This window comes from Terrapene carolina, unplaced genomic scaffold, assembly GCF_002925995.2.
Source record: "Terrapene carolina triunguis isolate 2854851 unplaced genomic scaffold, T_m_triunguis-2.0 Scaffold231, whole genome shotgun sequence".
Taxonomy (NCBI): Eukaryota; Metazoa; Chordata; order Testudines; family Emydidae; genus Terrapene; species Terrapene triunguis.
In genome coordinates this window covers 15,402,686-15,419,314 of record NW_020664582.1, presented here as the reverse complement: position 1 = coordinate 15,419,314, position 16,629 = coordinate 15,402,686, and the positions used below count along the sequence as shown (strand labels likewise).

General features: G+C 39.0%; 1 protein-coding gene across 4 annotated transcripts in view; it reads left to right on the top strand.

Moving 5' to 3' along the window:
• Nucleotides 1-16,629, top strand: part of VMP1 (vacuole membrane protein 1) — an 84,447-nt gene that overhangs the window by 17,932 nt on the left and 49,886 nt on the right. For all 4 annotated transcript variants that reach the window (XM_026656526.1, XM_026656529.2, XM_026656528.1 and 1 more), the window contains 2 exons: nucleotides 829-919; nucleotides 3,029-3,139. In XM_026656526.1, the coding sequence (XP_026512311.1) occupies nucleotides 829-919; nucleotides 3,029-3,139 (202 nt within the window). The remainder of the gene's footprint in view (nucleotides 1-828; nucleotides 920-3,028; nucleotides 3,140-16,629) is intronic.

The window sequence follows — 16,629 nt, the reverse complement described above, 5'->3', positions numbered from 1 at the left end:
GTGATGAAACAGCAAATTAAAATTTCCGTAATATGGCATTAAGTGAGAGTGTAATTGTTAGATTGGCAAGAAAAGTATAAAATAAATGATCTCTCCTTAACCAGCTGTGCACAGCCAAGCACGAGGAACAGTTTTATTGCAGCCTTGTAAAGCTAGATAGACACAAAAGCCAAAGTAGCTGGATCTCAAATTACATAAAGAAATATTTCTCCCCTTCCGCCTCCAGTGATAATTTCCTTACACTTGATAATTAACTGGAAGGTTTTCACATTTAATTTTTCTGAGCTGCAACAAGAGACCTTTTCAAGGTTTAATTTCAACAGATTAAGAGAGAACCCAAATAGTTATAAGGCTACCCTTTCTAATGCCACTTTGGCCTACTGGTCAGAGCATATGACTCAGCGTTAGGAGTTTTAGGTTCTATTCCCAGCTCTCCCACTGACTTACTGTGACCTTGGCCAAGTTACTTAACTACTTTGTACCTTGCTTTACCCCTCAGTAAAACTGATAATACGGCAGTACCAGTTATCTTGGGTGTCAAGGCTTAATGTTTGTAGAACATGGAGTTAATTGGATGAAAAATGCTTTCAGTTTGTATAATAGAACTCTTTTATTCCGGTTCCAAGTGAAATCAGATTCCCATTAAAGCATCAAGACTTCTCAGTTCTTTTAAGAGAGCTTTGACCTATATCTTAAAATAACAAATTTGTCAGGCTGCCTTTTTACCCTTTTGATGCACCCCAACAAAGCTGTTCTACAATGACATAGAGGTGGCTTTGCAATGCATGGAGAAATATGAATGACCCTAATTGTAATTTGTCTTTTAAGATTGTGGCATCGCCGAAGTATCGTGGTGTCTTTTTTGCTGCTGCTTGCAGTGCTTACAGCTGCGTATTATATAGAAGGAACACATCAACAGGTATGCAGTTCATCCAAGTTCTTTTCTTGTGTGGCTGGCACTTCCTGTCTTTCCTATCAAAACATACACTGAGGGGATTGAATAATGTCATACAGGAATGGTAATGCATCTACCTGAGCGTTCATTTTATGCAGCTGTTAATTCCCCCTGTAGTTGCACTCCCTTCTGCCACATAGCAAATGAATCATAGATGGTAAAGATAGGGAAGACCTATCAGATCATTCAGTCCACCTCTCTGTAGCCACATGTATTCTACTTGTCATCCATCTCTGAATAAGTAACTCTGTCCGAGGCTGCAGTGCCGCTCCACATCTGCTTTTCAGAGTGTTCAGCACTGTGCTCTGCTGTCAGGAAAAGTAAGGCTAAATGGGACCATAATCTACCAAAATGTCAGGGCTCCCAGGTAGATTGTTTCTTCCTTCTCGCAGAGGATTCTCCAAACCATCTGGGATGGTCTTTACTCTCCGGAAATAGAATAATCTAATGGACTGAGCATGGGGGTGGGAGTCAGGAGCTCCTGAGTTCAAATCCTAGCGCTGTTACTCCCAGTTCCTTTAAAATGGATTTAATACCGACCTGCCTCTCAGGGGACTTTTGATACTTTTGCATTGATGCAAAAATGTAAACCCTTATAGAAATGTAAGGCTGGGAGGAAGGCAATACCAAGTCTCCGATTTTGTCCTGTGGGAGACAGCCCTGTCAGCCCAGCCCTGCAAAGGAGATGGCTGGCTGGAAGCCATCAGCTGTCCCTTTTTGTTGCTCGGACTCTCTCTTCCATGCAGCCCTTTCAGATTCCAAAAATCTTGCCTAAATCCACCTCCACCTGCTTCCCCATTCAAAAATTTGACTGGCCACCTGTGGTGCTTGCAACATGTGCAGCAAGAGTCCTAACTCCCACACCAGATCTTTTATGTAGTAACCCAGCACAATAACTTTTCTGATTTGTAATTGAATCCCTTGGTATAGTTTTGCGAGACCTAAGAATAGGTCAGCCCAATGAGTCATGTACATGGGGAGGAATCTTATGCCGTTTTGAAGCATTAAAGTACATTTCATTCTGCCAAACTGTTAGGCTAACTGCCTTTTAGGTGCTTTTACAGGCATAGTGAGACCCTCACCTTTGCTATGTAAATGTTTGGTGGTGCTAGAGAAATGACCCTTTGCATTTCAGCTGGGTTTTGATTCCCAACCTCAGCCAGGAGATCCAACTGCTGCCATTTTCGATTGGTGGTGTTCCCCTTTCGCTGACTGGCGTTCAATATTGAAAATGGCTTCTAGTGCTTGTTTTCTCCCATCCTCTGATGTGACTCATCTTGTTCTTATCCTTGACCTAGAAAATCAAGAGTCTGTTACATTGCAGAACTCCTACACTTGCTGTTCTGTTTTTAACACAGGCACACTTTTATTTAAATCCAGAGGCTAATAGAGTAATCACTTAGAATTCCCCTTCCAAGTGTTCTCTTACCATTGCTTTTATTAAGAAAATATAGAAACACTCAAACTCAGCCCATGTAGATAGTGACTAAGTCACTACCATCTGGCTGTTTGGCCTCTGAAATGAGTTGGTGGCTCAGTCCAGTATCTGCTTCACAAAAACTGCATTTGGTAGTAGCTGGCAATTTTGTCAGTTTAGAGTTCAACTGAACTCCCATTTCACCACTAGGTGGCTCTGACAGATTAGGATTGAGGTAGTTCGGCAGAGCATCTTGAGGAAGTTTACACTGCTTCCGTACCTGTTCTGTGGATAACTATGGAACCTTAGTTTCCTGATTATCCATCACATAACCTTTCACAGGCACTGTGTTCCCAACAAGTCTTTTGCTTTATCATGCAGACGTTAATGATGGCTGGAATTGAATTACAACTATACCATTGAGTACACTCACTAGTATCCTCTTTGGACCATTGCCGTTTACATATAACATCTTTAACCCTAGCTGTACCTTACATAGATCAGCCTGTTTTGAAAACTGTCTAGAATTCCAGTTCGGTCATTTTGACACTGATAAATTAACTTAAGCACTTAGGAAGAGCAATTGCACCTTTCTTTCCTCCTCCATGAGAATTCACTCATCCTGTTTTTCTTTTGTGATTTTTCTTGTTTTTCAGTATGTGCAGTATACGGAGAAAAAATTCTTGTGGTGTGCCTACTGGGTAGGCTTAGGCATTCTGTCCTCTGTTGGACTCGGAACAGGTCTTCATACCTTTCTACTCTATTTGGTAAGAAACCTATAACTATATTTGCTTTCCAATCATGCTATTCCTTTTTATAAAGTGCTTTGAGATCTGTGGATGAAAAGTGCTATATATGAGCTAGGTGTTGTATACTTGTGGACTTTAAAAAAATTCATCCTTGCTGTTGAGTCTCTGTGATGTTATCTTTGTTAAATGGTGTTTTGTAACCCTGTTCTGTTGTCTGTATGCTATATCTCAGATTGAACTCTTGGTGAGATCCTGCAGTTGAAGATTGTCTTTACCTTGCAGAATTGGACCCGTAATTTGTAATAATAATTTTCAATGCTATCTGCACTAATTAATGCACTTAAATAAGCAAGGAAGTTTTCTAGTATGAAGTAGCTGTGACAGATGGAAAATGGGGTCTGGACTGGGCTTTTTAGGATGCTTGGGGGGGTTTTGGTAGATCAAAATGTTAATTTTCCTAGCTGAAGCTTCCGAAACGTGCAGTAAATTATTCTTATAGCTCAGTCCACAGTAATTCTGTTTTATAAATAATAACAAGATACAGGAAAAACATGTCTAGATACCGCACTAAATTAACCTCTAAATCTCTCTGAAGAAAACCACATTGTGTTGTTTATCTCAACTTCATTACCTCGAAAAGTCAGGAAAGTTTTGGGCCATTGGGTTAGTTGTTTGATTACGAAACAACTGTCGTGGTTTTAAAAAAGGCTTCATGGCTGCAAAAAAATAATTAAAACCATTTTGTGCATCCAACCCCATGTTGTACTTGGAACAGTTACTGATGGTTTAATTTTAGGATAGCTTTAATCATGAACAATAACACACAAAACATTTCGGGAAACAGGAGAACTCTTGTTGTTTTCCATGCAATAGAGCAATGCCGCTCAGACTGGAAGACTGCTGTGTAGGATGCATTCACTTGAGCATTAGGGATGTGTGTGCATCATAACTGCTTTCCTAAAGTCTTTCTCGGGAGCAGAAACGGGGAGACATAACTATCATCTTCACTCTGAATTAAGGTAAAAAGAGGTTGTGAAGGTTACTCGGTTGTTAATTTGAGTTATATGTAATGTTTTAATACACTCTGGCTGTGGTTTACTTTATTTTTCCCCTCTGTAAAATGGAGAGATTAGTAAAGAGGAATGTGTGTGGAAATGTAAATAAAAAAGAGGTTATATTTTTATCAGCAAGTGCAGGATAATTGTCCATCCCGCACTTAAAAAACAACACACATTTCCATTGTTTGCAGGGGGAAGTTTAAAGCATAGGGCTCCATGTGCAGACTGTTGTTGACAGTAGAAGAGAGTGCATGGAAAATGAGCTCTCAGGATTTCTGTTGAGAATCCTGCCTAGATTTTCTACTGTAAAAATCTTCTGCTCTGACTAGAAAATAGTAGCTTTTCTCTGCTTACAGGCTGGAAGAGACTGGAATGTCTTTTGTATTGTGATAGCACCCAAAAGCCCTATGAATTATCAGGGCTGCATTGGAAGACATGGCTCCTTGCTCCAGTGAGCTGACAGCATATTGGTAAAACTGTAACTGAATAGGACTGTTGGGAAAACTGGACAATATGGACATTTACCCCACTGTGCATGAGAGCATTAATCCTAGGCTATATATATTGCTAGTTCTGTGAAGTGTGAAAAGTCACGTAGCCGCCAAGCATGCCTGAAATCTGAGAGGGTCATTTCATCAACTTGTAACACAGTGGAGAGTTTATAGGGGCTAGAAAGAAACATGGGAGATGCAGCGTTACTGAAGAGCTCCACCATAAGGTACAGTGAATAGCCTTTTTATATCTATAATAAAGGAGAGTTCATATGTATTTTATTTCCTTTAAAATAGAAAAGCAAATGAAACAGGGCAGTGTTCTACTTACATTTGCCTGTTTGAAGCAGGATACATGAACTGAGAGTTGTGTGGTTTGCTTAATTTTTGTCGAGTCATTAACCTGCCTTAACTGTGTCTGCAGAGTGAATGAGTGAACAGCTATCCTAACACAACATAAAATAACATTGTGTAGGCAGAGAAGCTTGGATTAATGCTGGTTTAGTGAAAGTACTTATTGCGGACTTGTAAGATCCTTCTGTCAATAAAGCTGCCTTCAAGGGCACATCATCTGCCTGCCTAAGTTAAATCAGACATTCATACTAAGCGGGCACAAATCTATGGTTGTCAAACTCTCAACTCCATTGAAAATTGATAAAGAAAAATAGGCTTTATCTTTTGTCTGAAGCATCTTACTTTGGAGGCGAGTGTAGCAATTGCAAATGAGGGGCTATTTTCTCTCTGAACTGCCAGATACAGTGTGGGCAGATGTTAAGTTTCTTCTATGAAGTTCTTACAATGTCTTATTTGTGATTCTCATCCTCTTGTCTTAGCCTTGCATTTCTCTTGAGCAGATAATGCCAAATATGGTGGATTTTGTATTGCAAATGTGAATACTAGGATAAGACCCACCAAACGCTTCCATTTGTGCTCCTAATTCAAGATCTTAACCCCTGTCTTTATTATCTCCACCTCCTAGTTGCCATTCAAACTCTGGCCAGCTTCTGATAATCCATCTACCATAGTGAGTCCATTGAGCGCAGGGGTTCTCAAACTGGGGGTTGGGACCCCTCAGGGGGTCACGAGGTTATTACATGGGGGGTTGCAAGCTGTCAGCCTCCACCCCAAACCCCGCTTTGCCTCCAGCATTTATAATGGCATTAAATATATAAAAAAGTGTTTTTAATTTATAAGTGTGGGGGGGGGTTGCATTCAGAGGCTTGCTATGTGAAAGGGGTCACCAGTTCAAAAGTTTGAGAACCACTGATTTAGCGTAACTCAAAGCACTGACTTGTTGAAAATTTACACGTTAGTATGGAATTAAATAACAGATGTTGACTCCAATTTGAGACATTACTTGAGAGAAGCAGAAAGTTGAACTAGCATAGTAGAAGACTCCATGATTGGGGACTAGGTTCTCTTTGAAAATGCATTTCCACAGTACAGTTAAACACTTGGGAGAACTGGAGACATCCACATACTGGTGTTGTGTGCCAACATATGAACCTGTGTGGATTGTGAGTCAGATGACCTTAACGTAAATTCAACAGTCATACCAGAAAACAGCAACATCTAAACACAGATCTTTCAATGTAAAAGAACAGACAAAATAGACTGCTCTGAATAACTAGAGGGAATTTATTATAGGGTATTAAAATTCAATAGGTGTGTAACACAATTAACTTAAGTGCATTCATACAGGAAAAATGTGTGTGCTGTTTACATACTCTCTGGATAAATTGAGCAGAGAAGCAATTTCCCATTATATGGAGGGAATGCTATAAGTTGTCCTAGGCCTGGTCTACGCCGCCGCTTAAGTCGATGTGAATTACATCACTCAGGAGTGTGAAAAAAATCATCCCCCCCCCCCCCCCGAGTGACGTAGCTGGCATCAGCCTAACACAGTGTCTACACCACACTGTGTTTGCAGGAGATGCTGTTCCGCCGACTTACCTTCCGCCTCTCGGGGAGATGGCGTACAGAAGCTGACAGGAAAGCACTCTGCCATCGACTTATCGTGTCTTCACCTGACCCACTAAATCAATGTTGTTGCATCGATCACAGCAGTGCCGATTTTGCGTGCCAGTGTAGACAAGTCCCTAGTGGTAAATAGGTAGAGGAAGCATAGATGCTGTTTCTTTCCTCCTTCCATATACACTTATAGAAAATATTGTGCGAACACAAGAGGTCCCAATGATGACTGTTCTGTGGACCGTTAACTTGTGATTTTCTCACTTCTTGAGTGTTCTCAACCATGGTGTCACTTAGTTGCATTAACTCAGTTATGTGCAGTAGTGTTGGTCCTGCAGTCACTAGGTGCACTACAAATGTAAAAACACAAATCTGTAATGTATGTAGGCTTGGCAGAAATTGATTTTTAGTTTTATAATTTTGACAGATAATATTGATGTCAATTTAAATGTTCACAGTTGCACAAAATTATGGTGGGTGGTGAGACAATAATTATTTAATGACAGTAAATGTTGAGATTCAAAAAGTTAAAGCTTTATACCATTAAAACACTGTCAACATCACATGTCAAAAAATACTAATTAAATATCCTTAAATCAAACTCTAATTCTCAAGCATCATTTTTCTTTTTTGCCAATCTGTAAATTTCTGATATAAGCTATGGAAATATTTGTCATCTGTTCGTGTGTATGGTGAAATGTACATTTACGGACACTTACCAATAAAAATATAATCCTTAATGACTTTCCAGAATTTGTACCCTACATCAAAGGAAACACAAAATACTAACTTGTGACTGCTAGGTGCAACTGCAGAGTTTAATGGAAGTCTTGCAGAAGAGCAGTATAAATTATGAGTCCAGGTGAAAATAGGTGTATTCAGAAGTTCTCCAACTCATCATACAGTTATATTAGGTCTCTCAAACTGGTTCATTTAGCTGTCCAATATATCAGATTTTTTTAAATAATCCACAAGCACTCTAGATAAAAGATTGTGTTCATTGTACATTCTCCTTTGTTATTAATATATGTTCACCTCCCATTTTTAACATACTCATTTAAACCATATCTAACAATAAATTTACTTGTGTACACTTCATGAGCAGGTAAAAGGATTTCTGCTTTGATACCATTGATGAAAACATTTCAAAATGATGTAAAAATCAAATCAGGCCTCTGTGACTTGATTTGTTGGGAGTGGAGAGTAGAGCAGCAGTAAAGTGTTTTTTAAATTACTCATAATTAATTGCTCATACCAAATCTGAATGCACAGTGAGATTGTTGAAAATGCAATTACATGATTAGATAATAGTGCTGTCAGACTGACCCATGTTCTTCTGAGCGTTTGTTGCTACTTGCAATAACGTCTTCGCTATTAAGTACCGACTTCTGGGAAGTGCTAGCATATATCATATATGATACAGGTGCATCTTTTTAAAATACATAGCCCTATATTTGATATGTACAATTATAGTAATAGCAGAAAAACTATGCACAAGCAAACTGTTAGCTTGGCAAATAATTCAGTAGAATTGTGTGCAGTAGATCCAATATGTGTATGACCCTGGATGTTTGCTCTCTCTGGCCTAGTTGGGTATTTTCCAAGTGTTAAAACAATGATTTGTCTAGATCCTTCAGAGGATCTCAATCCAGCTACTCGTCCTGCCCATCCACAGAGAGGTAGATCATAATATCAGAAGGTAAAAGAGCATGGAGGGTGGCAGTCCTGCATGAAGGGGTAGGTATTAAAATCTAAAGTAATCTCTACTTTAGGGGTGGTTTACTGTCAGTAAGGGACTGTGGTTAGTATCAATTCAAATCTGATTGCTTGTATTTAGGTTTTGTTGCTCTTTGACTACTAGAGGGATCTTATTGAGTGTGCCTGAGTGTCAATGTGTAATATTTAAATGTTATTCTTACACTTAATTGCCATTTACTAGTTGCCTTGAGGAACTTCCTTGACGTTAGACTGTATCTAAAATTGCTTCTCTGGATTGGTGTCTAGTTTCATGCTGTTTCTGTTTTTTTTATCCAGTGAAAAATACAACATTTTAACTGGACTTTTGGGAAACAACGCTCACCGTTGCCACTAAGTGTCACTCTGAGCACAAGGTTGGAATGGAATACGGCTTTAAAATATAGTATGGAAGAATACTACATGATTCTTCCGATAAATCTTCATTCTGACACTTTTCAAAACAAGTCTGCTGGCTCAATTTCCTTAAGACATTGTTTTTCTTACATCTCTTTTGAAAATAACATTTTAAAAATAGAAATTGACATGTAGCTCTGTAGGGATACAAAATCTATTTGGCCACTAATTCAGACATTTTTTCCATCGGCCCACTGCTTCTTTCTACGGTCAAAAATAACTTCTCACAAATTGCTGGCATTTTCAAACAGAAACAGAATGAATCACCTAGTTACCAGAAGAGCAGATGACCAAAGGTAGCTAGGCATATGCAAGGAATTTATATCACTTAAGGAGGTCTCTTTGCTGTTACAAAAAGTAATGAATGAGCTGCCAGTTGAACTTGTGACCATATGATTGGTTTGCAGTGCATACTTTAATAATGATTGACGCTAGGTGGAGCACTTGTTTGAAGTATTGCTTGCAAATGCTGTGTAGTGTTCAGCAAATCCCCTTGCCTCGTGACTTGGTTTCAGTTCATCTCTGGCACAGAAATTGCAAAAGTAGATGAAACTGAGACAAACAGAAAACAATTTCAGAATTATTGCTCATTTTAAAAAAACCTGTGCAGAAACAAAAGGTCAGTGGCCTCGTGGAGCTGATAATTTGTTTTCTGTCCTAACATTGATGGCTAAAAGTGGAAGTGAATCCCTTACGGATCAGATATGTGGGGAGGGAGAAACACTTTCAGCTGTTGGAGTTACGTGATATTTGTAAAAATGAATTTGTATGTCTAATTACCACTAGAGCCAAGCAGAGCAACTGTTGAATAGGTTTTCATTGATAGTCCTGGTATGAAATAGAACAAACAGGAAATATAAGAGTGTAATGAGAACCTCCAGGCCTCACCCACAGTGGCAGAATACAGGAATGCATTGTGTGTGGATGATGGAAGGGACGTTAAATTCTTCAAAGCTTTCATATCTGGGGTTAGTCTCTGTAACGAAACCTCAGTGAAAAATCTTGTAATAAAAGAAAGGAAGTGACATTGCAGTAACTGCCGTCCACTACAAGTGATAAAAACAGTCTTATGAAGACAGAAGATGAATTAAATATGTTGTATCCTCCTTACAACTAAGTGGGCACAGAAGGAGTGTGTTTGGATTCCTTCTAGGTTGGAGATTAGTTCATTTTTGTGCTCAAATCAGTTCTGGGGTTTGTTTGATTGGGCCAGGAGCTCACAAGCTGTTCTTCCATGAGCTCAGCAGCTTGGAACTGAAAAAAGACCCATTTGATCTGACCTAAATGTCAGGTAATTCAGTATGGGATCTGCTGACTTAAAATCCAAACATCTTGTCCAATAATCACTGGCTAATTAACTTGTACAAATACTATTGCCAACCCCAATCATTCATAAACCATGTCAGGCCCTCTGAAGTCATGAGGTTGCCTTTAAATCATGAAATTTTAAACAACAAATATGGGGGTTCTTATTTTGCCTCTCGGTTTTGGGCCTTTAGGGTATAGTCAGGTCATGGTAGTTGTTTTTTTTTTTTTAGTCTACATGGCAGGAAAATCTTATTTTTCTTAAATGAAATCTGCAATTTCTTTGTAATCATCAAACTCCAGGAGCTGGGCTTTTAAGAACACCGAATATCCCAAGACTCATGGTAAAATTGCAAGAGCTGGTAACACTGGAGATGGGTTTTGTCCAGTTGTGTGGTAATTTTGTGAAGTGGTCACACTATTTCCGAGAATCACCGAACTTGTTTTCATTTCTGCCCTGTGCTGGGATTGGAACAAAGTTACTATTTGGTAATGTTGCAAACCCCATGCACTCACCTGCCTTTCCAGCCTTTGATGGGCAGAACAAATATTTTTAAAAGCTGCCAGAACGGCAGCCTCCATTTTGTTGTTCATGTATAAAATGTTGCTATTAAATTATTGACTGGGAGACTCTGCCTTTTACTGATTCTCCACTACTTTGCACGGAGTCTTACCCTTCTCATATGGATCCTTCAAAATTAATGTTAGTAATTAGAAGATTGATGGGTTCCATGTGTGTAGAAAAATGTGAGAAACAAACAAAGAGCTTGCTTCTTTAGCAAGATGGGGAATGTGTTTTCTTTCCCCCCTGCGTGTAATTCTTCTAGTTGAAGAAAGTGTCCATTTCCAGTTTGCATCATTCTTCAGTTTGCATGTCGGCTTACAAGCCTAGAACAAACTAAACAAGGGTCAGTTCTGTCCTGTCCAATATCTGGGATCAGATTACCGTTGTTGACCGGGTAAGGTAGTTGAAAGAAAAATGTGTGTTGAACACAGAACATGATTCAAAAATATATTGAAATGGAGCCTGTTTGTATGAGGATTGTTCGTTACTCTGTTTCTGTCTCATTTGTTTCCTTCATGCCTTTAAAACCAACTTCCTTTAGCTGTCCTAAGCTATTTACAATGAACTGAAACATCCTGGAACACATGGATGAATATGGAGCTTAGAAAATTAATTCTATCTATCACTGTTTGATGGGAACTCCTCGTTAATTTCCACATGGGCTGTATTCTCCTTGATGCTGGAAGCATTTAGACTAAAAACACAACTATGGATTGCAAGAGTCCTAGTGGATTAAACTGTGCAGTGCTACCAATTTAGTTGGGTAAATTTCTTATGCTAATTTTCTTAAGTCTTTTCTCCAGGTGAAATCTTATTTATTTTAAGGGTGCCTGTCATAAAATGTGAGTCTTGTGGGACAAACCATGCTAATGTTTATCTGTCCGTATTAATCGTAAATATATACAGAGCAGGGAACTGAATTCTGAGCGATCATAGAAGTGTTGTGTGTGTCTTCCCAATGGTGTTTAAACTGGTCATACATCAGAATCTAGATATCTTTTCTGAAGCCTGAATAACATTTGAATCATTATAATAAACCTCTTGCATGAAGTGAAGCAATATACTAGGGAATGGCTTCCTGGCACTTAGTCTTTAAATGTCTATGAGATGTTAGTGTAGTGGTGGCACTTAAACAATATTGAACATTTTAGCCAGCAGAGGTGACTTGGAGTTATATCCAGCGAGGGAGGAGAGTAGATGCTTGGCATGATATTTTGATCTTTCAAAGATTGACAAGCTGCATATTTCAAACTCTCTTATGAAAACAAGTTTTGTTTTTATTTACTCAGGTTTTTTCCGCATTGTGCCTGCAATTCAAACTGCTTTGCTGGGAGACCCTACAATAATAAACCTAGTGTATTGTGTTTTCCCAGTCATGCACACATCCTGTTATTTGTTCTGTTCCCATATGCAGATTTGAATTTTGTATGTTTCATGTTGCTCTTTGCTCACAAGAACAGGGCAGAGAGAAGGCAAAACATAACACAGCAAACCATGATACAGCTGGAAAGGCTGAGTAGGCTTTAACACCGTCAGTTTGAATTGCTATTGTAATGTGCTCTTCACTGATCATAAAAATATATCCCTGGTTAAAGGAGGAAAGTGGGAGACTGCAGACCTCAGGACAGATGGGTGTCGAGGGAGGACAGGAGCAGAGTATTAACCCTCACACTTCCTACCTTGCCTCACATTTCAATTCTGCCCATATGGGACCAGAAATCTGCTTGTAACTGCTACTGTGGGGGCAGAAGGGTGTTCTGGGTGGCATCTTTAATTTCCAATAAGTATTCCTGTAAAATGGCTGTATTTTGTTTACTATCACACCAAAGCCGGCGTTTCTCCTGGAAGTAACACCGTGGCTATGCTGCACGTTGAACGGCACCACATGCATCATCCCCTGGTGACTCTTGCTCAGTTGTATTTGGAGCTTGTTGTTCATCATCTGGGATTTCCATTAGCCATGCTCTGAGGGGAAAGACTTTACTGAGGTGGGAATAGAAAAGTGCTAAATTAAATTTCTAGGTTCCCGATGTAAAATTAGTGCAAATATGGGAATACAAAATTAGTACATCAAAGCTAGCCCAAACGATTTGGAAGGCTAAAGAAGCTCCAAGCTGAGAAAACTACTTTGTTCTTAACTCCCGCTTTACAGCTTGCATTGCAACTCAGATAATATGTGAAATCAGTAGGCATTCTTGGGCCCTAGTGATATGTGGATAGACTGGGTTGATTTCAGAAGAGGGAGGGAAAAAAACTTCCCAGAGTCAGAAATCTGCATGTGCTCATAATCTGTACTTATTAGATGAATATGGACTAGCAACCTCTCTGATTCCAAGCTGTTGCAGTTGGGGGTGAAAATGCCTTGCCTTATTAGCCAACTATCTCCGTGCCAATTTTCCCTTTTAGTCACATCTGAAATGAACAGTTTTCTGTGTGTTTAGCTGCCCGCCAGTCCTGAAGATAAAAGGTGCTGTAACTTAGTCTTGCTTTCCTGAGAGGTGTAATGACTTAGTAGATAAGTATGAGATGAGTCGCAGGCTGTGGCAAAGCTAGCCGGCTGTTTCCCATGAGAAACTAGCTCTTGTTTTTCTTATTTATCTTAAATCAAATATAGAATGACACATTTTCCCCTTTTAGTGTAAGGGTTGAGCCTTGTACCAAGTATTAAAAATTCCATATCCAAGGAAGAAAACAAGTTTCTATCCCACCAGAATGCGTTCAAGATAATCCCCCACCTCTGTGGAAGTTGTATAACTTTTCCTTGTCATAAAATATTTTTAAATATCTAGTCTAAAATTCTATCTTCTTTAATATAAAATGTTAAAATTAGAGCTAGATGTACTTGTGGGGCTAGCATCATTTCAACAATATGAATGATCTGTAAAGGGAGAGCTGAGAAAACCACATTTGATATACAGTTTGATGCTCCATAATTTTGTTCATAGCATAGATACCAAAGTGATAAGTAACATAGAAATACCATAGATTTTTGATACTCACTTCCCCTTACCTTAAAGACTTTCTGATATAATGTACGTGCTGACATTTTTGAGGATGTTATTTGACTTTTTTATCTTGAAATACATATCCTTAATTTTTATTTCCCCCCCTTCTTTTTTTCTTTGAGTGAGAAGGTAGTAAAAAAATCTGTACTAATTGCTTCTACTTAAATATATTTTGTACCTATTAAGAAATCTGCGTTTCTGGAGACTTTAAATGTTGCCTTCCAAAATAACTTACTACCCTAGAATAACAATAGGTAGATTCTAACTCTGGTGATTGATCAAAGCATTGAACTAAAAATAAATCTAGGGCTCCAAATGTATCCGTGGGTTCAAATAAAGCTCCCTTTTATAACAAATCAGGGCTTTTTAGATAGCAATTCCTCTGAATTACTTTTGCCAAAAATAGATTTGTATCAAGTCCTTACTGCTGACCACCCCTTGTCTCATTTGATTTATAAATTGCACAAAAATTTCTAACAAATCACATTCCAGTCTAACCACAGGCTCCTGTTGGTCGTTGTAAGCGTGTGGAGAGCAAATGTTTCTCCCCCGAATCAGCAGAAGATTACTGACTCCAACGTTTTTGCCCCTGTCAGTGCTTGCCCCTGCATTTAAAAAGAAGAAGGGTTGGGGCGGGGGGGGAGAGGAGAAAATTGGTGATTAGATATTACTTAACTTGACATTTTAATGATTCTTCTAGCTTCTTTGACAAACAATGCCTTTACTAAACCTACCAATTTTGCAGTTGTTTATTTAGTGTAATAGGGATTGGAGTGATTTTAAAATGTATGTCCATTTAAAGGTGGACCTAAAATTAGACTCAAGCAGCAGGTATTTCTTAATAGGTTACAATAAATTGACCCACCATAAAAATTAACTCAAACTTTGGAAAAGCCATTAATGCCTTTTTAAAAAAAGAAAATTTGGTAAGCAAACATGGGTACGTGTGTGAGATAAAGGTCAAAAACTGTGACTGAGGATTAATATTTAGACTCCAAGAGCAAAAAGAAAACACTTGAAGAAAATAGTCTGGTATTTTCAAAGGACCTAGAGGCACTGCCCATTCTAATTGCATTGAAAGCCAATGAGAATTGGGTACCAACTCCCATTTGTGTCTTTGAAAATCACCCCACCCACATAGTTTGACTATCGTTATTGCTAAATATAAAATAAAATGGCACCTGTCTTTGTTGCAACATTTATCATATGATCATACCACAGCTCTTGCCCTGTCGGGACAACATTTCTAGTCCAGTGGTGGGCAACCTGCGGCCACTGGGAGCTGCGGGCAGCCATGCCTGCGGACAGTCAGTGTAAACAAACTGTCTCATGGCCCACCAGTGGATTACCCTGACAGGCTGCAGGTTGCCCACCACTGAGTTAGAGATTCAAGGGGAGATTATGGACTTGTGGACCAAGGCATTGTACATTCATAATGGAGGCTCAGTTCTTGAGAATAGATTCTGTATGTTGGCTTTGCAGGTCTGAACTGGAACAAAAGCACATATCCGAAATATCACATGCAGTCTGCCAAACCATGGTATGTTGTCCAGTTGACTTTACTTAAAGCAGCAGAGCTCAGCTACTTTAAGTAAAAGGCACAAGATTGTTTTGTCTCTCTTACATGGCTAGTTCTGAATTTGAATACTCCACACTTGATCATCATTCTAAATGAACCTTTTACATTTTACTTCTTATTCCAGTTAAAATGTGGTTTCTGTGGGATCCATAATTTTAACTTTTTTTCCATTATAGAATTGTTTGCATTTCAGTGGAAGAGTTGTGCTAAATTGGTTTAGCCATCAGGTGGCTGGAGGGATGTTTTCAGCTCTATTCTGAAATGTATTTTTCCATTAGCTGCTTCTTGCTTTAGGATTTTTCCTTTTGCAGACTTCAGTTGTTGAAACTATTAGAGCTGGGTTAATAGGAAGATGTGTATTTGAGACAATTAAGGCACTCAAGAGATGGCAACACTTGTTAAAAGTTCTGAGGGAACCTAGGCTATTAATTGTGGCAAGTTGTTAAACAGTGAATAGGGGTTATGTGTGTGGGTGGTTTGCTTTTATAACAATTATCCTTAGCAGACCCCCCCATTACATTTTCTTTGTCTTCACTTGCTGTGCTCTAAGTTAAAATGTAGGCTTCTCCAGGCAGGGACCTATCTTAAATTGTCCGCCAGCCTTCATTTCAAAATCTCGGCCTTCGAGATAGTGGTAATTTCACTTATGGAACTTTGGCAGAGGGCATTACTGTGCTGGCAATTGTACTTTTTTTCTTATACTGCTATAAGATTGAAACTAACCGGTTCTGCACTTGCAGTCTTTCATCACAGCTGGCCACAGTTACATTATACTGTGGTATGTCTTCCAAATTTTGTGGAACTGAAAATTGTACTTCTTGATTCACACACCATATCTCTGACAACCTTGGCAATGAATTTGCCCTTACCCTCAAGAGACCATGAGCAATGGCACTTGACTTTGGGGTTTTCCTCCATGCAAATTTCCAGCTGAGGAGAATTATGTTGCAGATTTGAATAGCTGGAGCTTACAGCTTGAGGCACAAGGCCTTAAAAGGTCTTTTAATGCATGAAGCTATCTGGGTATAGGAGGAAAAAAATCAAGAGTCCTTGAAATTTTAGGGCATATCAAGGAAGGGATGATCTTATGATTGTCACTGGTTGAGGACTCAAGATCTAGATTCAGTTCCCAGCTCTGCAACTGACTTGCTGTTTGACCTTGGAAAAGTCACTTAATCTTTTCTGGTGTTGGTTCTCCATGTATAAAAAGGGGATACTTTCTTTGTCTTTCCCTTTGTCTTTCTTGTCTGTTTAGATTGTAAACTCTTTGGGGCAGGGACTGTCTCTTACTATGGATACATACAGGGTCCAGCCTAAGAGACCTCCAGACAGTACTGCAATACAGATAATTAGTAATTTTTCAGCCGTCTGCAGTGTCTTTGC